The sequence below is a fragment of the Sinohyriopsis cumingii genome, chromosome 13, assembly GCF_028554795.1.
Source record: "Sinohyriopsis cumingii isolate HCF-2022 chromosome 13, ASM2855479v2, whole genome shotgun sequence".
Classification (NCBI taxonomy): domain Eukaryota; kingdom Metazoa; phylum Mollusca; class Bivalvia; order Unionida; family Unionidae; genus Sinohyriopsis; species Sinohyriopsis cumingii.
In genome coordinates, this window is record NC_142973.1 from 15,768,604 (window position 1) to 15,795,661 (window position 27,058).

At 34.8% G+C, this 27,058-nt stretch overlaps 1 protein-coding gene across 7 annotated transcripts in view; it reads left to right on the top strand.

Annotated features, from left to right (window-relative positions):
* Nucleotides 1-27,058, top strand: part of LOC149784983 (protein YIPF3-like) — a 67,046-nt gene that overhangs the window by 24,789 nt on the left and 15,199 nt on the right. For all 7 annotated transcript variants that reach the window (XM_089978652.1, XM_089978658.1, XM_089978653.1 and 4 more), the window contains 6 exons: nt 6,404-6,449; nt 8,479-8,575; nt 9,024-9,151; nt 17,969-18,091; nt 23,622-23,745; nt 26,513-26,644. In XM_089978652.1, coding sequence (XP_089834778.1) covers nt 6,404-6,449; nt 8,479-8,575; nt 9,024-9,151; nt 17,969-18,091; nt 23,622-23,745; nt 26,513-26,644 — 650 coding nt within the window. The remainder of the gene's footprint in view (nt 1-6,403; nt 6,450-8,478; nt 8,576-9,023; nt 9,152-17,968; nt 18,092-23,621; nt 23,746-26,512; nt 26,645-27,058) is intronic.

The window sequence follows — 27,058 nt, forward strand, 5'->3', positions numbered from 1 at the left end:
TGGAAGGTGACTTATGAAAAGGACTACATGTATTTAGAATCACATGTTTGGAGTTATGGAAGGTGACTTATGAAAAGGACTACATGTATTTAGAATCATTGGTTTGGGGTTATGGATGATAGTTATGAAAAGGACTGGATGTATTAAGAATCACATGTTTGGGGTTATGGATGATAGATAATGAAAAGGACTGCATGTATTTAGAATCATAGGTATGGGGTTACAGATGATGGCTTATGAAGGACTGCATGTATTTAGAATCACAGGCTTGGGGTTATCGATGATGGCTTATGAAGGACTGCATGTATTTAGAATCACAGGCTTGGGGTTATCAATGATGGCTTATGAAGGACTACGTGTATTTTGTTAGAATCACAGGCTTGGGGTTATCGATGATGGCTTATGAAGGACTGCGTGTATTTAGAATCACAGGCTTGGGGTTATCGATGATGGCTTATGAAGGACTGCGTGTATTTAGAATCATACATTTGGGGTTATGCAGAGTTCCCTATGTTTATTTTATATACATTCATCAGAATTTTAACATCTTTACATTTTATATTTTATCTTGGGATACTTGTGTTTACCTTTTGTTTGGAATGCTTTATTTTCTATATCTTTGTGCAGTTCGATTTTGCAGCATTTCAGTCTTCCCTTCCCTTGGCACCACATAGTCACTATTGAGCTGAGATGCCAGATAACATTACTACATACATACATACATACATACATACATACATACATACATATACATACATACATACATACATACATACATACATACATACATACATACATATACATACATACATACATACATACATACATACATGCATACATACATATACATACATACATACATACATACATACATACATACATACATACATACATATACATACATACATACATACATACATACATACATACATACATATACATACATACATACATACATACATACATACATACATACATACATACATCATCCATTGCAGAAAAGATACAAATAAATTTTTAATAATAATTTTTAAAATACAGATCAAATAAGTGTCACTATGGCAAGCTGCACACAAAAAATTACATGTTAGGGTTTAAAGTCATTGGTTTTATGGGTTTAATGCCATTTTTAAGCACATGACTGACTTCACTTAGCAGCCAGTATATTTGGTAGAGGTAGAACATGGGATGAACCACCAACCCATGTGAAGCTACTGGCAAGCTTTCTCTCTAACCCACATTGGTTGAGCTGAGATATTTTTTTTTTAAACCACATATATGGGGTGAATTGTGAGTGATCTGTGAAGACAAGTGCCTTAGACCACTCAGCCATCCAGGACCCATTGATTATAATGAATGATTTGTAATATAAACTGATGAAAAATAAAATCTAATTATAACATACAACACTCTTAAATTGATAATAATTTGATAATATAATTAATTGGGGAATAAACTATTAATACTATGTAGTTTCTGTGCAGAACAGTTTAGCTATTTAAGAATGAGAGTTTTCTTGACACATTTAATTATATGCCAGAAAAAAAATTTTGCTTTGAGAAGATATTGTAAAAGCTGTAATTGTTTGCAGAGATTATTGCTGAAAATGTATCACAATTTTTTTTAATGTTTTGAATAAAGTTTAATGTGCTTGGTTAAATGGAGTTTGACAGTTGCTAATATTGCAATATTAAAGTACCTGCAACAATTATATGTCTGTTATCACATGTAATTTGCATTATTCTACGGTATTTCAAGTTCGCCTCCATTACTCACAGAATATTTAAAATGTATTCAGTGAACACAGATTCGGATAGAACAAGATATGACATGGCTCAGAAATTTGTATAACCTCTTCGATAATTTCTCCTAATCAAGTTTTGATTTACTGCAAAGTTTTATTCCAATGTAAATGACATTCTGATTCCTTAATCTGGTGAGTTGTGTTATATTCTTGAAGAAAAAGGCCTGTCTGTCTTTTAAACAATAAATATATTAAAATTTTCTATTTATAAATGTTCACTGCAATTATGTCAATATTCTGTAACTGCACTGTGTTGTTAGCACTCATAAAAAACCCTGGTACCAGTAATTGTTCATCCCATTTGTACTGAACAATCATCAGCAATTGTTCTTTGTGTGTGACTTATATGCATTTGGTAAATTGTTGTTCAATCCATGGAAAATGTTGACCACAAACTGCCTGAACAGTCAACTGGCATATACACATCCTTGCACCAAGCAATGTGACTGTTGAAATGGATTTATCAACTGAATCAGTAAATTAAATTATGTATCTAATAAGTAATTGTAGGTCGTTGACATACATCCCTCATCAAGCTTCAAAAACAGCCTTCATGCACATGTGGCTTAGAAGTATTCAGTCAGCTGTCACATGATCAATTGAATGGTGTCTGTAAATCAATCAGGTCTTTAGTAAACAGTAAACTCTGCCATCAGTATTTATCCCGTAAAAAGTGGAATGAAATATTATGTGTATAAATTTACTGCAGATGTCCAGAAATTTATATGACTGTTGTCTGACATTAGTAAATAGCAGTATTTGTACTCCCAAACCAGGGCTCAAAATTAGGATTTATTTTTTCACTAACCCACAGGATGACCAAAATAATTGTTCTACAGTTCCTGCCTAAAATTTGACTGATCCTGCTAAAATCAAACAGAATCCAGTTAGGTTTCTGTTTTAAAATTGTTATAAATTAGCTCATTTCACCAAAAAGACTCATAAATCAATTTCCTTGTGCACTTTTGTATTTCACTGAATATTCAGTACAGAAAGTGCTGACTATCACAACCTCATCTGGATCATACTTTAGCCGTTTGTGATCAATTTCCTCAGCATTTCTTACTCTCTACTCTTAATTATATTTTTAATCACACCATGCAAATACCTCCATATGTCTGAAATTGTCACCACACAGTCCATAAAATGTATTTTTCAGCAATGATCTAAATTTTAACATACATTGTTTAGTAAAATTCTGGATTATTCATTCCATAAATGTGACCTTTTTCAATTGGTCAGTAGCAGTCTGATACCCTAAATATTTTTGTTATCATTGGTAATGAAATCAGTGTGTGATGGCAGTACACCAGGCTATTTCCATGTGCATGTAGATTGTTTTGACAACTATCATGGTCATTTACTTAATGAGTGTATGAATGGTTTCACACCAGTCCATTGCACCACAAACATTTATTGTACCTTATCATGTTGGTAGATACTCTGTTAACATTATATTCAAATCAATTAACCATTTAAAGAAATAGTAGCCCACAGCCAATTCATAACTGTTACAATACAACTGGTGGAAAGTTTTACTGCATCAACAGATCATTGATGGCTGGGGTATAAGTTATCCATTGGCAAAATTACTAACTGAGTGATAGCTCTTTAGCTAGCATAAATATTAAGTCCTTCCCACAACTCCCACCCCTTCATCTTACTTCTAAAGGTTAACTCCATAAAAATAAATATATCCCACATTACATCTTTCATGAAATTTTTAAAATCATTATATCGCTGTGTGCTTTCATTCTGACTCGGTTCTTTTTTTTTTTAACTCCTAAAATAAAGTAAAATATACAGATCTTGGCTTCAGATCAAGCTGATGTAGTTTACAAACTTGATAGAGCTACTGTTCCATCTTGGAAAGGTTCATAGAAAACAAAGACTATTATTATAACTAATATCCAGTTTTCTTTTGATACATTCACTAAAGTTTCTCTTCAGAGGAGTGCATCAGTACATTCAGCAGATTTGAATACTGTAATATCATCAGTTTTCATGGGGAACCAATTTTTGTGGTTTTCGTTGAAGCCCCGAACCATGAATTTAAATCCCCAAAGAAAAATGAGCCACATTGGACAATGACCCCCCACTCCCCGTTTTTTTTATAGTGTTTCTTTCCTAGAGATTAACACAGCTACTAGTATTTGATAAATCAAGGTCAATACTGTAATCTGGTAATTAAATATCCGTGTATTTGTTTTATTTTTTATTTTATTCATTTGAAACAAGAATTATAAATAATTTTATGTTATTTCAATGCACACATTCGATAAGGTATCCGATAACTAATTTTAGACTCAATTCCTTAAATCGCGAGGTAAGTAAGGATAGAGAGAAAATAGAGAAAAAGCATAAGGTATTCAAACTATAGTAATACTGAAAATGAAAGAAAAAAATAATACAGAATAACAGTATATGAAAATTAAATTTAATACTTATTCAGATCGATCCTTCATTCGAGTACAACTTGTTGAATGTTTAAATCCTTCTGACAGCACATTTCATTTTATCCAATCATTTTTAATGCAAAAGAACAACAATCCTGTAAAATACTACAGTATAACTATTTCTTGAAACACTATTATTAACGAAACACTATGTACATACACTAATTACAGCAGAGTATTAAATCTCACACTAAACAGATTTTTGGACAAAGCCACTGTATCAACATCGTGTCAATCGAGTCTTATGGTACTCACAAATGCTTCTCAGGTAAATAATCCCCAAATTGCTGAACTAAACAAGTCCAGCTTTCTCAAAACCACTGATAAAAAGGTCCAATCTTTCACTCATTGTCGCGTGAGCTGCAATTATCCATTCAGCGTGAACTGACTTGATTAATGAGGTTGCAAGGTTTACTAATACTCTGCACTGATCGTCACCAGTAACATCTTTTTCCGTAATGGTGTCCATGACCTGTTTAGCATACCACTCGTGGAAATGTGACTTTAATTCTTTTTTGTACTCTTTATTTACTGTCAAGTCTAGTGGCTGAAGTCGGTCTGTACAAGAGGCAGGCACAAACATTAGCTGCCTGGTAAGCAAGCGCCTGCACTGTGTTTGCAGCTTCTGATGGGTTAGGAAGTCCAGGAACTGATGGGGGGTCTAAGTCGAAGTTTACCACTCTTAAGTCACTGTGTTAACGCCATGATCGTCAGAAAGTACTGATGGTGCAACTTGATGGACAGTGGTTAAAGTAAGAGATCATTTATATGTACTTTAATAACCGATTGGCGTAGTGTTGTTGGCTGCATTGGCTTTGACTGATGTTATTCACTTGGTTGAAAACACGGTGTAAGTATTGAACTTGCCAGGTCGTTGATTTGTACTCATACAGGTGGTAGTATTGTTTTAAACATTAAAGTGACTGCCGTTTGCATCGGCATAGTTTTATTCTTTTGTATTCTTTATTTTGGGTATTTGTAGAGGTTAAACCATGAAATTAAATACCTACTAACATGCAGACTTTGACAGGCAAAACCACGAAAATTGATCCCAATGAAAATAAGTGATACTACAGTAACTTAATTTTGATATTCAAAGAACAATTTCTAAAATTATGTAATAGCCAGTTTGTTCGAGTGCACAAAAAATCTGTAATGTCTCATCATATCTTCATCATCTGACTGATTGGATTTAAAAATTTGACCCAAATACAAACAACTGTTTACATTTGTAAGGCATGGCTGTTAAGAAGTACAGAGGGAGGAGATGGTAATTTGAAAAAAACTGACCAAAAGACGATGCATGCCTATTTTTGTGTGTATTATAGATGATATCATTGTCAAATGCACAGTGTTCACATATCTTGAATAATTTCCTTAAACCTGAGAGAAAAGGTCTTATCTATGACATCGTCAGCAAAACTAAAATTAAGAAATGACACATTTGGTGTCAAATGTATCCCAACATGAGATTGACGCTGCTTGTAATTTAACTGTTATGTGTATATATTAAATAACAACGGCAAAGAACACCTCCCTACCTCACCCAGTTGGTAACATGGAAGGAACTGGACACTGCACTCCCCAGTGCAGTCACTGTTTTAAGTATTGTTTAATGTAAATCATTTCAGAGTTGGTAAATGCATCACTGAAGTGAGTTTTGTGATGCCTTTTCAGCTCCCCATCTTGTATAGACACAAAGATACACTTGGAATATTATATTCAGGTAACTTACTTGCTTTGATATTGCATGGTACATCAAATAGTATGATGGCATTTTGTGGATCCCAGCCATCATGTTATAGTGGGGTTTCACTGTAGTTTGTATGTTGGCTTGTAATAATAAAATGGAAATATACATAATATGCTTTCCTCCTGAAACACTTCCAGATTTAATTGTGTAGAGCATCACATCTCCTCACTGCTCAACCCACATCAGGATCATCAATACTTTGATTTATTTGTCAGTTTTTCACATTAAATCAATTATTGTGATTGTATTTCATTGGCACAGCTATTTATTTTTACAATTTCATAATGTTATTTTAAGAGCTCATCTTCCCTTGCTCATTTCTGCCACAAGCCCATTCTTTTACACGACTTAAGTTCTGTGAAATAATTTGTTTTTTTTCTTCTTTTTTAGGCTGCTGTACTCATTGTTTCCACAGAAACCAACAGATCACAGGCAGGTATGGAAGCTGATTTCTGCTTGTACTGAATTTCATAGTTATCACTTTTCTGACAGATATAGTGCTGTTATGGTCTTTCACTTTAATACAGGTACTTTTGTTATGTTTCATTGCATATTTCTCCATTTTACCAATGGTGTTGTGTGTTCTGAATTGAACTGGATATGTACATTTATCGTGAGGAATATCACACGTTTGTATAAAAGTAAGCTGTAGTAATTTTTTATTACAGAGCCATTGATTGTTTTGCCTTTTTTTAACATTTCTCAGATACTGTTATATGTACTTGCTTGCATGTTTTGTTTAAATGGCATTTTCACCACACTTCTGGCTGTATTATGTTGAGGAATGGAAGCTAAGTGCCTTCCCAAAGACACAGTGAGGCAGCTGTCCTTCGCTTGCCTGGTTTGTTCATCATCCTTGGCAAAATATGTGGTATGAAAACACCACAAACTCATGAACATCAAACCCACCATTGTATAGTGTCATCCTTGTATAAACTAAATCAGTGAGATGAGGTGGTATTGGATACACTCATAACTGATTCACACTTACGTCCAGGAAGATGAACCTTGACCCTGATAGTGGAGAACTTTCTTCTTAAGTGTGTTCACTTCCACCTTGTTTAGACAGGCATATTTTGATGCCAACTGTTTGAAGAAACTGTATGAGACATATCACCTTAGAAAATCTTAGACTTTTTAAGGAAATGCAGTTTATGCAACAAATTTTATTCATGTTTTAAGTATTTTGTATGTGTTATATTTATATTTTGTTCATATGCATTTATAAAATTTTAATATCTTTATGCTTTGTATTGATCTTGTACTTTATTTTAAATTTTATTGGAATACTTTATCTTACTAAAATTTGTGCATTTCATTTTTACCTTTTTTTATTTAACCTTTTTGTTACTCTACATAGCATCTTTTGTGCTGATGTGCTCTAAAATGCTACTGCATATACACATTGCCTGGGTGAGTATCAAACCCACAACCTTGGATTACAAGTGCATTGCTCTACCACCTGAGCTATCATGCCTCCTTTCTACAGCATGTTCAGTTGTCAAATTTGATGTGTTCATTCTTTGCAAAAAAATATACTTTATACTGGAAAGTAAATTACTTTGACCCACCTTTCCTCTTTTTTTTTTGGCCTTTTTTATATTTGGCTCACTTGGTTATAAAGTAAAGTGAGCTTATGGTGTGGCCCTATATCCATACTTTGTTGTGAGTCATGTGTTGTTTATCAACAACTGCTATTTTAAACTTCTTAAAACCATCTGAACCAATTTTGACCAAATTCGACTAAGGATTCTGGCATGAAAGGCTTTCACATTGCTAAAGATGAAGCCATTCTGCTTGCAGATGTGACTACTGATACTATAAATAGCAATTTATAAGCCATTCTGCTTGCAGATGTGATACTGATACTATAAATAGCAATTTATAAGCCATTCTGCTTGACTACTGATACTATAAATAGCAATTTATAAACCATTCTGCTTGATTACTGATACTCTAAATAGCAATTTATAAGTCTGCTCTAATGACCACTTCAAGTGGGGAGAAACCATTGCTTGGATAGAAAACACCATACCACTGACTACAGAAGGCAAGTGACTGTTGCATACAGGACATTTCATTTACATAGGAAATTCACTGAGTGGGGAATTACAATGGCTGTTTGAACAGGTGACCACTGAGTAAAGGTGACCATTAGGACAGATTTGATTGTATATATACTTTCCTCTCACTATTAGATGGTCTCCTCCCACCCTGCACTGATGTCTTTCATTAGCCAAACATCCTGATAAGGAATGCTGACACACTATCGTGCAGTGTCATATGTCTGACTGGGTCAATGAACGTGTTATATAATTTATTATATTATATAATATAATATTATATTATATTATATTATGTTATGTTATGTTATGTTATGTTATGTTAAAGTTTTTTTATATAATCATGTTTGCCATGGAGTGCTTTGCATTCTATATATTGCCACCACTGTTTGTTTCTTACAGAGAGTGCCAAGGGAACTGTATGGCCCTCTGATGGTGATCTTCACAATGATAGCCCTTCTACTATTGCAGATGAAAACAGCTGATCACAAAGTGGCAAGTATTGTACAAAACAAAAATAGAATTGATATCACTGGAAAATGAGATCAAGGATTTTTACATGAATTTCGATTTTAAAGTATTATAAGTGTGTGTGTGTGTGTGTTTAGTCCACTGTAAATCACAGATATTTTTTGACAAAGTATGTGTTAACTTTTTTACAGATTGGTTATTTGTTATATGTTGCTAATATGCTGAGTTGACTGATTCTTGAATATTTATTTATGCAAAACTATTTTGCCAGAGTCAATATATCCATTTGTTTTTCAGTCTGCTAATGGAATTGTTTTATTTTCTGATATCATTCAGTGTCAGTTTTTGTGCGATTATAGATAGTTGTTTATCTTCAAAATAACTTTTGCTAATATGTTTGAAGATATAGAACCAAGGTGTATTCACTGCCAATTTAAACAAAAGCAATGGTTTTTTGTTCTTCCCATTATAGGAAGAAGGAACTCTAATGGGGACAGCATTTGGTGTGTGTTTCAGTTACTGGATTGGGGCCTCATCATTTGTCTGGTTCCTGTGCTATGTATGTAACTGTCACATGACTATGCTGCAAATACTGTCCATGATGGTAAGTCGTCTTACAAGCTTAGATAACACATATGCATCAGTCACTTTTCCAGTAGGGCAACAACACAGTTTAAAAGAAATTTTCACTTGCATGGACAAAATGTAGCTAATACTACACTGATGGTATGGTAATTTACCTGCTGCACGTACATCAAGATCTTGTGTTAAAATTATTGAAATTTATATTCTGGGTCAGTACAATAGGCCATGGCTAATGGGAATTAAAAAGTTCCATTTCTCTGTCAGTAAATTACTCATGTTACTGTTAGGATTGAACTTCCACTACCTCCAGAATCTAGCCCTGCCAGAAAGACAAAATATTTTTATAAAATATGTAAGGTAAAAATAGTACCTATGGGGTGTAACTCTTCCAAGGTGCTTTTATGATTACCCTGCTTTATCACCACTAGCAGGCTACATGTGTGCCGGATGTTCTTCAGTTTTAGATTCTGTTTGGTACTAGGAACATTATACCATTATATCTCCTGAAATCCATTGGATTCCTCAGGAATTTTCTGCTGTGAGCCTACAGAGTTGGTATTGTTGCATTATCTTTTCCTTGCTGAAAATTGATAATTGTAAGAGCAATGTTTATACAAGTATTTTTCCATCATTGTAGACTTGCTCAATAACCATGCCATTTGTACTTTTACATTTGCATACCATTATAACATTTTATATAGCAGGCACTTTCTTTATATTTTATTTTATTTGTGGTTTGTTACATGAATTGGTCATATTTAGCTCTGCTGGTCATTTGACCAAAATTAATGGCATGGTCTGTTGTCCATCAATAACAGAAATGCTGCCAGGCTGTAGGATCATGGATTTCTTGCAACAATGATCGCTAGTCACACAACTTCTCAAAACCAGTGAGGGAAAGGTCACAGATTATTTGTAGTTCCTGCAATTTATTGTATGAATGCGTGCTGTTTATTTTTTAACAAAAAAGTTCAAAATAAAGGTTTGAGAAATTAAGTCTTGGTCATCCATTTTGCCCATGATCTCATTCAGGCTATACTAAGTTAGATTTAATGTTTGAATACATGTATCTGTATGATTGTGATCTGCTTCAGTTTTTTGCAGAAGCTATCCAGGCTTTCTGATTTAATTGCCTCTGGGAGGACTATAACAGATTGATCCATTGATCATCCATAAGAGAAATTTATAGAGCATCACAAGCATATGTGCCAACCATTACACTTTTGGCATAATCATTACACTTTTTTCAACTAATTACATCTTTCGCTTGCTTGTATATGGCCTATGTTTTTTCTGGTATATTAAGAATTTAAATGAAAATAAAGCAATAAAAGTTGTGTTTGTCATTTTTGTCATCATCTCTTAAATCTCATTCATAATATAAATTTGAGAATATTTTTGAAAAAAGAAGACCTGTGTAAGAATAGCGTGAGTCCATTTGATATGTAATGGAAGCTTTCCTTATTTTCTAGTCATAGCAACTGTATCTGACACATTTCCAAGAAAGCAGATGGGTTTCTTCAATTTGAAATATTACCTGACATATTCATTATATTGATAATTTAGTATGTTAGTGGACCAGTCTAGTTTTAAAGACAATGGCATCAGATGCTAAGCAAAACCAGTATTAATGGTGTGAGTGTGACTTGTGGATGTTCTGTGCCTGAAAAATATAAGAGCAGATGGATCTTTTCAAACTTAAAACATGTCAGATTAGAAAAAGGATGCATTAACACCATTTTTCAAATTTGAAAAGAAGAATATGATACTGATGAAATACAGTACTCAGACTGTACACATCATTGTGCCCATTGCAGAATTTGTGAACTTCACAATCATTCAGCAAAGTTAGATGAGTAGACTGGTTAAAGTGAGTGTTGAATATAAATAATTTGTCAGTATGTTTTTGTGCTTGTAGTTGGTTCTAATCCACATGGATTTTTCCCATTTGTGACAAGAATTTTGACTAGCTTCAGAACCTGGTTTGTAGTGAAAATTTACATTTTTATTGTACAGTGTACTGTAATTATGGCATTTAATAGATTACACTTTTTATGCTCTGATTACACATTTTGGCCATAATTAGCAATAATTATGGTTATGCCACTCTCAACAATTATTATGAATGTTGAAACGGAAGATAACAGATTTCTTGATGGTAAGATCGTTTGCTATGGTAGATACTATAGAGCAAGAGGTAAGCTCTCATGTTATCTCCCCACTATAGAGACAGCATGATGAACTGTCCATTTCAGCGTCAATAGTACAATACCTGCTATTATTGTGTTGCTTTTTCTGTTGATGGCCTCAGTTCCAAAGAGATTATTCCCACCTCCAATTGTAATTGGAGATCCAGAATAAAAAAGTACAATCCCAGTCTGACACCTTGGTCAACTTCTGATATTTGGAATATCTTCCTTCTCTTTTTGTGAGTTTGTACAATTTTCTCTTGTGATTTCAATGTTTTCATCACTGATGTTGTCTTTTGAGATAGCAGATAATGTAGTACAGTTCTTGAAAAGTGGTTCAGGGAGGTGGGGGGGTATGGTTAAATAAATTTAACTAGGTAATACATGTTTGCTATTATTAAAATTCCTTCCATCCTCCCCACTCAGATTTCCTGTTGTCTTTGTGCAAGCCAAAGAAGGAGAATTTCTATCTTGCCAGTGCCCTGGAGTAAGTTGAACATGTCTTGTTTAATCAAACTTAATATGTGGACATATGTTGACATTGAGACAAATTCAGTGATTAATCTTTGATCGATGATATCTGTTTCATGGTCAGATGCCATGATAAAGAATTTTGTACTACATGTACAGGTATCTTGTAAACATGCTAGTACAAACATTAGAAAATAATTTGGTACCAAATTTGGTTTCTTTGAGTTTATCAGGAATATCAGAGGTGGTTTTAATACTCAGTGTTTCATAAGAAGAAACAAACATATTTAATTCCTGGACCTTCTTATCAGCCAGTAGAGTGTCAATCCTTTGGATGGACACTTGTTTCCACCAACCTAGCCAGAGTTTTCTGCTAGTAACAGGATACACACGTAAATAATCCTGCATCTTTTCCAACTGGAAGTGCAAAATAACCATGACCTGCTTATTCACTCTAGTGATTGGTATCATGCTTACATGAATGCCTATGTGATTGGTATCATACTTACATGAATGCCTATGTGATTGGTATCATACTTACATGAATGCCTATGTGATTGGTATCATACTTACATGAATGCCTATGTGATTGGTATCATACTTACATGAATGCCTGTGTGATTGGTGTCATACTTACATGAATGCCTGTGTGATTGGTATCATACTTACATGAATGCCTATGTGATTGGTATCATACTTACATGAATGCCTTTGTGATTGGTATCATACTTACATGAATGCCTATGTGATTGGTATCATACTTACATGAATGCCTATGTGATTGGTATCATACTTACATGAATGCCTATGTGATTGGTATCATACTTACATGAATGCCTATGTGATTGGTATCATACTTACATGAATGCCTTTGTGATTGGTATCATACTTACATGAATGCCTATGTGATTGGTATCATACTTACATGAATGCCTATGTGATTGGTATCATACTTACATGAATGACTATGTGATTGGTATCATACTTACATGAATGACTATGTGATTGGTATCATACTTACATGAATGACTATGTGATTGGTATCATACTTACATGAATGACTACGTGATTGGTATCATGCTTACATGAATGACTACGTGATTGGTATCATACTTACATGAATGACAGTGTGATTGGTGTCATACTTACATGAATGCCTATGTGATTGGTATCATACTTACATGAAGATTCAGCCAATGTGGGCATGTGAGAAAGCTTGCCAGTAGCTTCTCCTGGGTCGGTGGTTCTTTCCGGGGTTTTCCGGGTTCTTCCTCCACCATTAATACTGGCCGCCATGTATAGCCTATCGTGCTGAAAAATGGCGTTAAACCCCACAACAACAACAACTTACATGAATGCCTATGTGATTGGTATCATACTTACATGAATGACTATGTGATTGGTATCATACTTACATGAATGACAATGTGATTGGTGTCATACTTACATGAATGCCTTTGTGATCGGTATCATACTTACATGAATGCCTATGTGATTATTTCATACATACATGAATGCCTATGTGATTGGTATCATACTTACATGAATGACTATGTGATTTGTATCATACTTACATGAATGCCTATGTGATTGGTATCATACTTACATGAATGACTATGTGATTGGTATCATACATACATGAATGACTATGTGATTGGTATCATACTTACATGAATGACTATGTGATTGGTATCATACTTACATGAATGACTATGTGATTGGTATCATACTTACATGAATGACTGTGATTGGTATCATACTTACATGAATGACAGTGTGATTGGTGTCATACTTACATGAATGCCTGTGTGATTGGTATCATACTTACATGAAGATTCAGCCAATGTGGGCATGTGAGAAAGCTTGCCAGTAGCTTCTCCTGGGTCGGTGGTTCTTTCCGGGGTTTTCCGGGTTCTTCCTCCACCATTAATACTGGCCGCCATGTATAGCCTATCCTGCTGAAAAATGGCATTAAACCCCACAACAACAACAACTTACATGAATGCCTATGTGGATGGTATCATACTTACATGAATGACTATGTGATTGGTATCATACTTACATGAATGACTGTGATTGGTATCATACTTACATGAATGACAATGTGATTGGTGTCATACTTACATGAATGCCTTTGTGATTGGTATCACACTTACATGAATGCCTGTGTGATTGGTATCATACTTACATGAATGCCTGTGTGATTGGTGTCATACTTACATGAATGCCTATGTGATTGGTATCATACTTACATGAATGCCTATGTGATTGGTATCATACTTACATGAATGCCTATGTGATTGGTATCATACTTACATGAATGCCTGTGTGATTGGTATCATACTTACATGAGTGCCTATGTGATTGGTATCATACTTACATGAATGCCTATGTGATTGGTATCATACTTACATGAATGCCTATGTGATTGGTATCATACTTACATGAATGACTATGTGATTGGTATCATACTTACATGAATGACAATGTGATTGGTGTCATACTTACATGAATGCCTTTGTGATTGGTATCATACTTACATGAATGCCTATGTGATTGGTATCATACTTACATGAATGCCTGTGTGATTGGTGTCATACTTACATGAATGCTTATGTGATTGGTATCATACTTACATGAATGACAATGTGATTGGTGTCATACTTACATGAATGACTATGTGATTGGTATCATACTTACATGAATGCCTATGTGATTGGTATCATACTTACATGAATGCCTATGTGATTGGTATCATACTTACATGAATGACTATGTGATTGGTATCATACTTACATGAATGACAATGTGATTGGTGTCATACTTACATGAATGCCTGTGTGATTGGTATCATACTTACATGAATGCCTGTGTGATTGGTATCATACTTACATGAATGCCTATGTGATTGGTATCATACTTACATGAATGCCTATGTGATTGGGATCATACTTACATGAATGACAATGTGATTGGTGTCATACTTACATGAATGCCTGTGTGATTGGTGTCATACTTACATGAATGCCTATGTGATTGGTATCATACTTACATGAATGCCTATGTGGTTGGTATCATACTTACATGAATGCCTATGTGATTGGTATCATACTTACATGAATGCCTATGTGATTGGTATCATACTTACATGAATGCCTGTGTGATTGGTATCATACTTACATGAATGCCTGTGTGATTGGTATCATACTTACATGAATGCCTATGTGATTGGTATCATACTTACATGAATGCCTATGTGATTGGTATCATACTTACATGAATGACTATGTGATTGGTATCATACTTACATGAATGACTATGTGATTGGTATCATACTTACATGAATGACAATGTGATTGGTATCATACTTATATGAATGCCTGTGTGATTGGTATCATACTTACATGAATGCCTATGTGATTGGTATCATACTTACATGAATGCCTATGTGATTGGTATCATACTTACAGTGATTGATATCATACTTACATGAATGACTGTGATTGGTATCATACTTACATGAATGCCTGTGTGATTGGTGTCATACTTACATGAATGACTATGTGATTGGTATCATACTTACATGAATGTCTATGTGATTGGTATCATACTTACATGAATGACTATGTGATTGGTATCATACTTACATGAATGACTATGTGATTGGTATCATACTTACATGAATGACAATGTGATTGGTGTCATACTTACATGAATGCCTATGTGATTGGTATCATACTTACATGAATGCCTATGTGATTGGTATCATACTTACAGTGATTGGTATCATACTTACATGAATGCCTATGTGATTGGTATCATACTTGCATGAATGCCTGTGTGATTGGTATCATACTTACATGAATGCCTGTGTGATTGGTGTCATACTTACATGAATGCCTGTGTGATTGGTATCATACTTACATGAATGCCTATGTGATTGGTATCATACTTACATGAATGCCTTTGTGATTGGTATCATACTTACATGAATGCCTATGTGATTGGTATCATACTTACATGAATGCCTATGTGATTGGTATCATACTTACATGAATGCCTATGTGATTGGTATCATACTTACATGAATGACTATGTGATTGGTGTCATACTTACATGAATGCCTATGTGATTGGTATCATGCTTACATGAATGCCTATGTGATTGGTATCATACTTACATGAATGACAATGTGATCATTTCATACTTACATGAATGCCTATGTGTTTGGTATCATACTTACATGAATGACTATGTGATTGTTTCATACGTACATGAATGTCTATAATGTAGAGGACCTTAATCTTAACAAGGATATTGTGGTGGTGAACATGTCCACCCTACTGTTCTGTAAGAGCGACCACATTTTTTCCAAGTGACTTCTAGCGACCTTTTGACTTACTGGAAAATCAGGTAATATTCATGTCTGGGAATTAATTTGAATCATCCCTAAGGTAATTAACAGAGCATTGCACCACACCATGGCCAGTGCACCAATGGCCATTACACCATGGCCAGTACACCAATGGCCATTACACCATGGCCAGTACACCAATGGCATTATGCAAGTTCAGTGTAGTACACTTCTTCAGCTCATCCTTACTTAAGTATCACCCTCCAATGTTTCTGTGAACATTAAGTTTTAGCGCTCATTGCTGTTCATTGGTTGCATATAGGAAGTATGGAAATGTCTCTTCAGCTCATCTTGACCCCACCTTCTGGGTTTTGCCCACATCAAACTCAGCCTCAGCGGATAGACAGTTGTCACAGAAGAAGAGATAAAACCCTGATCAGTGCCATCTATCTGTCCACATTTGAACTTGTAGTGATAGCAAGCCCCTTGGAAGGCATGGGGTCGATTACAGGTGCACACACAGTTTTCATGTCTTGACTATATGCCTATGGCCTAATGTACTAGAGTTTTTTGTCTTGTCTGTGTGCCTAAAGCCAAATATACTACAGAGTTTCATGTCTTGTCTGTGTACCTACAGCCAAATATACTGTAGAGTTTTTTGTTTTGTCTGTGTGCCTACAGCTAAATATACTATAGAGTTTCATGTCTTATCTCTGTGCCTACAGCCAAATATACTACAGAGTGTTTTGTCTTGTCTATGTGCCTACAGCCAAATATACTGTAGAGTTTCATGTCTTGTCTGTGTACCTACAGCCAAATATACTGTAGAGTTTTTTATCTTGTCTGTGTGCCTACAGCCAAATATACTATAGAGTTTCATGTCTTGTATCTGTGCCTACAGCCAAATATACTACAGAGTTTTTGTCTTGTCTGTGTGCCTACAGACAAATATAATGTAGTTTCATGTCTTGTCTGTGTACCTACAGCCAAATATACTACAGAGTTTTTTGTCTTGTCTGTGTGTCTACAGCCAAATATACTTTAGAGTTTCATGTCTTGTCTGTGTACCTACAGCCAAATATACTGTAGAGTTTCATGACTTGTCTGTGTGCCTACAGCCAAATATACTATAGAGTTTCATATCTGGTCTTTGTACCTACAGCAAAATATACTGTAGAGTTTCATATCTTGTCTCTGTGCCTACAGCCACATATACTATAGAGTTTCATATCTTGTCTATGTACCTACAGCCAAATATACTACAGAGTTTCATATCTTGTCTATGTACCTACAGCCAAACATTCTATAGATGTTCATGTCTTGTCTATGTACCTACAGCCAAATATACTGTAGAGTTTCACATCTTGTCTTTGTGAGCAGAAGACTTCATCATTATACACAGATGTCATACTGTTACATGGTACAAGTATTCCTTGTTTTTCTCTTGTAAATACATGGCTGTGCCAAATATTAATGCAAGTAAATTAGGTGAAACATTATTTCTGTACCGACAGGACTGTGTCCAGTGTGTACTAAATTCTTCATTGTACTCCATTCCTTATTTGTAATATCCTTATGGACAAAAATATTGAATTCTAGTAGATGAACAAAACAGAAAAGGCAATGCAGCATAAAGGGATGTTTGTATTATTAAGATTGCAGCCACAGATGTGTTAGTTTTTTAACAATGTTGCATGTAAAAAAAACTTTTCAGATAGCAAAAATTCATGAACAATATCGGTATAGTACTGTATTTAGCATGATTTCATATCCTATCTCTGACCAAGTGATATTGGTCATGTTTTTTTGTTTTTATTTTCAGGGTTATGGACTTTTTGGACATTGTATCGTCATCTTCTTGGGAACGATCATCCATACATCACATGATCATCTCTTCTTCTACATACTGTGGGCTGTGTTTGGTGGAATATCAACACTTAGAATGGCAAGAAACTATTCAGTTTATAATCTTCTCAAGTGTTAAGAGTTCAGAAAAATAGTAAATATATAAGAACTGGTACCACAGGGGCTGTGATGAATTGTCAACCTGCCTTGGCAGAAACCCAGTATAGTAATCACTTTGGTATAAATGTTCATGTGAGTAAGTAAATATGAACATTTATACCACTGTCCACACCCTAGATTGATTTTTTTAGATTTATCATAGTTTTGTTTTCATTCTAGCAAAATAAAAAGCAGGTTGGACTAAACAGGATTCTCTTGTTCTATTCCACATCTATAGAATCCTTGTTATACTCCACCACATTAGAGTCCTTGTTATACTCCACCTTGATAGAATCCTTGTTATACTCCACCTTGATAGAATCCTTGTTATACTCCATCTCAGTAGAATCCTTGTTATACTCCACCTCAGTAGAATCCTTGTTTTGCTCTACCTCTATAGAATCCTTGTTATACTCCACCTCAATACAATCCTTGTTATACTCCACCTCAATAGAATCCTTGTTATACTCCACCACATTAGAATCCTTATTATACTCCACCTTGATAGAATCCTTGTTATACTCCACCTCAATAGAATCCTTGTTATACTCCACCTCAGTAGAATCCTTGTTATGCTCTACCTCTATAGAATCCTTGTTATACTTCACCTCAATAGAATCCTTGTTATATTCCACTTCTATAGAATCCTTGTTATACTCCACCTTTATAGAATCCTTGTTATACTCCACCTTGATATAATCCTTGTTATACTCCACCTTGATAGAATCCTTGTTATACTCCACCTCAATAGAATCCTTGTTATACTCCACCTCAATAGAATCCTTGTTATATTCCACTTCTATAGAATCTTTGTTATACTCCACCTTTATAGAATGCTTGTTATATTCCACCTCAATACAATCCTTGTTATACTCCACCTCACTAGAATCCTTGTTATACTCCATCTAGATAGAATTATTGTACTCCACCTTGGTTGAATCCTTGTTATATTCCACCTCGATATAATCCTCATTATACCTCACCTTGATAGAATCTTTGTTATACTCCACCTCGATAGAATCCTTTTTATACTTCACCTCAATAGAATCCTTGTTATACTCCACCTTGATAGAAGCCTTGTTATATTCCATCTCAGCAGAATCCTTGTTATACTCCACCTTGATAGAATCCTTGTTATACTCCATCTTGATAGAGTCCTTAGTATACTCCACTTTGATTGAATCCTTGTTATATTCCACATTGGCAGAATCCTTGTTACACTGTACCTCTATAGAATCTTTATGTCTGTCTATCCATTCATCCATCCTACAGTCTGGTACATGGTCTTGTTATTCCTAATGGAATGACATAAAACTTGCCATGCACATAGTTGACAGATTACTTTGTTTCTACAATTTTTATGAGTTATTGCCCTGTTTTGGCTGGCTGAATGCACTGTTTGACAAAATCTTTGTAAAGAAACTAGTCATGCATTTCTTTGTCAAATGCATTACCCTGATCACATTACATTAGTATAATTTTCTCTGCTTCCTTTGAAACTAACCCTCCTGGAAAGATGAAAAATGTTCAATCTATTAATTGTATGTCAAAGGGAAGAAACTCGTGGGTTAACTCCCCTTTCTAAACCACTAGGTGGCCAGTTATACCCAGATGTACCAGTTTTTACTTTTGTTCTCATGTTGTAAAGTTGTTCTCTTTAGAATCATTAAATCATATACTTAAATATCAAATCCTTTTATTTTCAATGGTTTTGGCATAGTCAAAACTCGCCCAAGTTTGAACTACCATTTCCCCCACCCACCCCACCCCAACTCAAACAACTATCATACATGACCTGCAGTTTATGATAATGCTAACTTCAGTATGCAGAATGATTGGGCTACATACAATATATGTGGATCCAAACTACGTGCACTTCTGTTCTGACAGTTAAGTCCTTCTAATGACACAACTTGTTTCCATCCTAAGTACAGCTTGTAGTCACTAGTCAACCAACAATAAGTATTTGTCCCTCTCCTTAATCCATCAAGAGACGAAAATCTGCAGGGCCCTGTACATACCCTCAGACGATACTTTAGATGCACAGACAATATCTGCATCTGATTCAGCTGTAAAAGGCTATTCCTATAATATCAGGTATACTAATGAATATTTCAGCTCACAAAATATGAGTGACTTACATAAGCCTGGTCTTGCACATGATGTCTCATTTGGGACCTAGTTAAGTCAGCTGACTGGTCTGCAATCTCTAGTTTCCATTTGTATGACATGGCCATGCTAAGGAGAGAACTCAGTCTAGTTAAGTTAATGGTAGCTGCACACAGTGACCACTCTCTGTTCATGAAAGCACAACCTTGGACCCAGACAAGAATTTGCCACTTTCTCTGGATTCACATAGGAAACTTGATAGTCAGACACAAGGATCGCCAGCACAGATGTTTATCAAACTGTCTCTTGTTTTCTCAGCTAACATTAGGACAACTTGATTCTATTATTAGAGCAATCACGTTCCTGCTGGGTGACACCGGTAGAATTAGTCTGCTCGGCATTTCCTCGAACTCTTACCCGTCCTCCAGATGTGAATGTGATCAGTTAATGTATTTAATGAAAAATACAAATTTTTAAAATAAATTATTTTTCTCCAATAATACTTGCCTGATAACATTACAAAATAATTTCCCCACCCTTCACCCGTAATGGGAGCATCCTTTTAGGTTTTGTCTAAGTCTTTCTGGTACATTCAGGTAAAATGGTGGCCATCTTGCAGATAGACAGGGGAGTTTGATTATAAGAGCTGCTTCCCTTGGTCTATATAATGTATAGACAATAACACTTTATCTTTTCTGGGCAGGATGGAATCTGATTTATCAGAGAAAGTTATCTTAATATAATATGTTCAGGTAAGTATTATTAGAGAAATATAATTGACCAAAACAATGCAAGTGTTAAGAGTTTAATGTTGTTTTTTCAGGGTTTATCATGGTATAAACTGTCAGTTGCCGAATTACACAGCAAATAATGCCCAAAGGACGTTATGTAAGATGTAAGCTGTGTAAGTTGGCAACTGACAGTTTATACCACGATAAACTCAGAAAAAACAACATTAAACCCTTAATATTGTAACTCTTTATCACATTATTTATTTTTTATTGTTATTTTGATTTTTAAGATGTTTCCTATCAGTTTTAGAGTCTTATTTAAGTGTACAAATTCTTGATGAGGGCATCTGTTTCATAGCTATTTATAGAACAGGGGATTCTCCATCTGCAATGTAATAGCTACATCAGCATCAAGCAGAAACAATAAGAAAACAGAAAATTAACTACATTACTTTTATACCATTTCTTTTTAATAATCATGCACGCCAACCTCGAGATAAGTATACATGTAAAAAAATTTAAAGATAGTTTGCCTAAATAAATGCATTTAGAAATTACCTCGTGCATCTTGAGATATCTTAGAGTTGTAGCTCAGCTTTTACATGGGTCATGCACTTTTTAGTCTTTATACCTGTTCACTTTGGGGGTTGGCTTATATGCGAATGGGCTTATATGCGAGTATATACAGTATTTTCTATTTAAAAAAATAAACCCACTATTTTTATTCATTTTAAAGGCTTGCAGTTTGTATTCCTTCCGATTCATTGTTTACATTAGTTATTTTGCATGTGATTCTGTTTATAGAAGTATAAAGCTGTTCTCTGTACAGTCTATACAGAAATGCAATTGGGTCAGATCACATGATTATGTTTTGACCAGTGGAAATCTTTCCTACATTTATCAACGGATGCAGTTATTGGTTATTTTCTGAAGATGTTTATAATGAGCAGTTGGTTTGCTTGTACAATTTTTACCGTTTAAAAGTCCTGTCAAATGTCAGAAAACAAAGATCCTGATCTGCCATAGCATAATTCGCCTGCAGATCAGAGTCTGTGTTGTTTGTTCTACTGATTACTCTTAACAAACTTCACAGACCCAGATCTGCCGACACATGCGACAACAGATCTGGGTCTGTCCAGTTTGCAGTTTTATTCATCTTATGGGCAAGTATATATGGTGCTGCCTATTCAGTCTTGTATCTTAATGCATTTTATGACAGTCTCTTTAATGCACAGTGTTTGATGGATTGGCAGGAAAGTTGGTAAATAGATGTGCATAGCAACAATCACAGTGCTTTCACAATAGTTAACTCAACCAGTCATAGACCAGAAGAGCTTATGGGAAGGCCTGTTATCCATTGTTCATTGTCTGTCATTTATCTGGCCATTAAGTCAAGGTTATTGCTACTCCTCCTAAAGTACTTGGACGATTGCCATAAACACACATTCATCACATAGTCTAGTTGATCCCCATAAAAATGGGTTTTCTTGGAGTTAACTGTATGGACACTTGAGCCATTTCACCAGAGTGGTCTTCTTATAAATCTTGTTATCTTTATTCCACCTGAATGTATGGTCGATTCATCATGGGGTTAAATTATATGTGATGTCTGATTGGTCCGGAATGAAGACAATGTCCAGTATGACATGGGATTTTCACCAAAAAAATCTTATTATTGTTACTCCTCCTGAATGGATAGTCACATAAACATGTACTTAAAAATAAAAGACTTCTTTTGATGCCTAGTTGGTCCTTAAAATAAAAACATGGTGCCCATCAGATGTCCAATATGGCTAGCTTGGCAGACATCTTGGAAATCTTATTGTTGCTACTCCTCCTGAATAGAAGTCATACAACATGAATTCTTCACTCAAAGATTTCTTATGATCTCTACTTGTTCCTAAATGCAGTTTGTGGAGGTTTGAATCCATTGTGTCATTGCAGCAGCTGTCTTGAAAATTCTTATTGCTACTCTAAACAGGAAGTCATATCAACTTGAAGTTTAACCAGAATACTTATTATAATGTCTAGTTGGTCCCAAAATAAAAATGGTGCCAGTCTCATCTTCAATATGGCTGCCACAGTTTTATCTTGAAAATCTTATCTTTGATTCTCCTGGATGAATGATCATATAGACATAGGGTTTTCACCTTGAGAGTTCTTGTTATTTCTGTATGGTCCTGATCTGACATGTAGTATGGATGCCATGGCTACTATCTTGAAAATCTATATATATACGCACACACACACACACACACACACATTATACTAATGTAACCACCCATAAACTCTAGTAAACAAACATTTATATACACATTATACTTATGGGATCAGTCATGAACTCTCATAAACAGAACTATATATACAAATTATTCTTACAAGACTTCTCATGCAAAGACCTTTATCGTGGACAAACTCTCAAATTGACTTTGTTATTTTGAGCATCTAAAATAACATACATTTGAACTAGACTTTCTATCACGGTAATATCACTTGAATGTGACATTTTAAAGAATGACAGTCTTTGCACTGTATCACAGCTAGATGGTCATCCAGCCAAGGAAAGTATTAGAGGCTTAAGTGTATCTGTGTGTGATTTTAAATATCTTAAAATATTTATCTTTTTGACAGGTATGTATAGTGATATCCCGAACACACGGACAAACACAGAGGATGATCATCTGTGGTGCCATTGCAGCATTACATCTTCTCTTCCTACTGTACCTGCATTTTGCTTATCACCAAGTTGTGGAAGGTGGGTTATCTGCACCTTCATTTCAGTACCTCACTGTAAAGTCAGCTCTCTTTCAGTACCTCACTGTAAAGTCAGCTCTCTTTTATTTGACAAAGTCTATCACAAGAAAAATCATCAATTAATCTGTCGGAGAAATAAACATTTTGATAAGTATACATAGAAGTTTATGGGGATACAATATTTGTATGATTGTGAATCATAATAATGATATTATTGGAAAAACGAAAGTGACCTCAATTCAGATTGGTAATCAGTCATATGTTTGATAGGCTAACATCACTGACAGAGTTTAGTTTTTAGCTCACTTTGCGGTAAGACCAAGTAGGCTTAAGGTACTATGGTCCTTTGTCTGTCAAATCTTTCATCTTCACCAAAATTGTACAGTAGAATTCAGGCAAAATAGTGCAGTAGAATTCAGCTCAAATTGTACAGAATAATTCAACTCGATTTATTCAGTAGAATTAGCCAGAATTGTACAGTAGAATTCAGTCAATATTACGTAGTAGAATTCAACCAGATTTATAAAATAGAATTCAGTTATACAGTAGAATTCAACCAAAGTTATGCAGTAGAATTCAGCCAGATTTATAAAATAGAATTAAGCTTAAGTTATACAGTAGAATTCAGCCTAAGTTATACAGAAGAATTCAGTCTAAGCTATGCAGTAGAATTCAGCCAGATTTATAAAATAGAATTCAGCCTAAGTTATACAGTAGAATTCAGCCTAAGCTATGCAGTAGAATTCAGCCAGATTTATAAAATAGAATTAAGCTTAAGTTATACAGTAGAATTCAGCCTAAGTTATACAGTAGAATTCAGTCTAAGCTATGCAGTAGAATTCAGCCAGATTTATAAAATAGAATTAAGCTTAAGTTATACAGTAGAATTCAGCCTAAGTTATACAGTAGAATTCAGTCTAAGCTATGCAGTAGAATTCAGCCAGATTTATAAAATAGAATTCAGCCTAAGTTATACAGTAGAATTCAGCCTAAGCTATGCAGTAGAATTCAGCCTAAGTTATACAGTAGAATTCAGTCTAAGCTATGCAGTAGAATTCAGCCAGATTTCACATGTAGCACTCTGTTGTTAGTCTCTCTGTAGATGATGCTGATCCACCATCAAACATGGCCACTATTACTAAAAACAAAAAAAAATCTTCTGACTTCTGAAAAACACTCAACAGAACCTGACTAAATTTGACAACTTTATGATATTTAGGGCATTCAGATTTCTACAAATGATGATGCTCCATTAGAAAATACTTCTCAAAAACCATTCAACAGAATTTGATCAAACTTGACAGAAATCATTCTGGCATAAAGAGATTTTGTAGAAATATTACCAATCTGCCATCAGATTTGGCTGCTGTTACAAAAAAAGTAGAACAAGTTTTAATGCAACTTCTTCTCAAGAATTGCTTAAATAGAATTTGATCAAATTTGACAAAAATCATCCTTTCTTGAATGGCTTTTACATTTCTTAAAATGATATTGACATGCTACCAGATATTGCCGAAGTAAGTAAAAATATGAAAACCTTCAAATGAATTCTTCTCAACATAATTAAGTCATATGTGATATACAGTATCCTGGCATCAAGGACCTTCAGATTTATACAAATGATACAGATCAGCTGTAAGATGTTACTATCATTCACTGTGTTTGAGCCTAACACTTTTCCTGGCAATGTTACTGACACGCCACAGTTTAGTAATGATCACACGATGACATTGACACTTTGATGGCTTAGTATAGTCAACAAAGAGAGAACAGTGATGAAAATACGTTGTGTACAACATTTGTAGAAGACTGTCGGCAGCTGACGTAGTTTCAATGAAAGGACAGTACCCAAAGGGTATTCGTTTCATAGAAATTTCACCAGCACTTCAGTGTCAAGTATGGAGTTTGAGTGCAGAGTTTTGTGCCAAATGTTATCAGAATAAAGCAGTATTGCAGGTTGAGTCTGGACACTCTTGAACTTGTGCAAATAAATCGTATTGATTTTAATATAAAAGACTTTGATCCAATACCAGCAGTCAGGAAGTGCAAAGAAAATCAAAATCTACACCTTTATCAGCAAAAGAAAGAGAATGCTTTCACCAAATGGACGAACTTGGAGTGGATTACTGTAGCACTTGTGGCAACGTCATGTAAAAATATATTTGGTTTTTTTTAATTAAAAAAAAATGGAGCAAAATCATATGGATCAATTTATGTTTTGCTGCCATAACCTGATGAGACCTGCGTAGGGGTCAAACTTCTATTTTAATGAATATATATTACAAGCAGCAGATTTATGTGTCTATGAAATCCATCAACATGTTTCAGGATCCCTGATTTGTGTGTGTTTTCATAAGATAACATTTTATGTGGCTGTTTTGGTTGAAAATAAATGTATGTACTGTAGTTATTCTAATAGAAGCCCCCTGCTAGTAAGCACTCCGCCCTTTTTCCCACACAAACATGAAATTCCTACATTATTCTGGTTTATAAATCCGTATTTATTCATTATGGTATGTCCAGGTAATTGAAACAGTACATGAGTAATCAAATGACTGTTAGAAAAATCAAAACAAGCTACTTTACAAATGTTTTCTGTCAAAAATTGATGTATTCATTGCCATCGCCACCCACCTCCGGAAATTGCACTGACCCCAGGGCATTTGTTAGAACAACTGTGGTAGGTAGGTAGATAGATATGTTGTTTCAGTTCTAGTTTGATCGTTGCTTGCAATAAATGGTTAACTGCCCTATTTCTTCTATTACAGATCTGTCACAAGTGTTTGACCATATGCCTGCCATCAACCATCCAGCACCGCAGTCTTTGCAACAAACTATAAATGAAGGAATTGGGGAAGGAGCAGATCAGGGCAATTATTCTGTCCAGCATGTTGTCAGAAGTCAGTACCAATAGCATAGCTAAGTATATAGACCCATTTCCTGCATCTTGTACATTATTAATATTTCAAACTTTTTTCACCACGTGTCCATATTCAGAAAGTAAAATTTAGTTGTTGTTGTTGTTGTTAGGTTTAACGCCATTTTCAGCACACAATAGGCTATACATGGCGGCCAGTATTAATGGTGGAGGAAGAACCCGGGAAAACCCCGGAAAGAACCACTGACCCACGAGAAGCTACTGGCAAGCTTTCTCACATACCCACATTGGCCGAATCTGAGACTCGAACCCACCAGAAATTTAGTAAGGAAACTCTGTCATAATGTAACATTGAGAACTATGATGTAAAGTAAACTGTACAAGTTTAGTAAGGAAACTCTATTTGTCATAATGTAACATTGAGAACTACAATGTA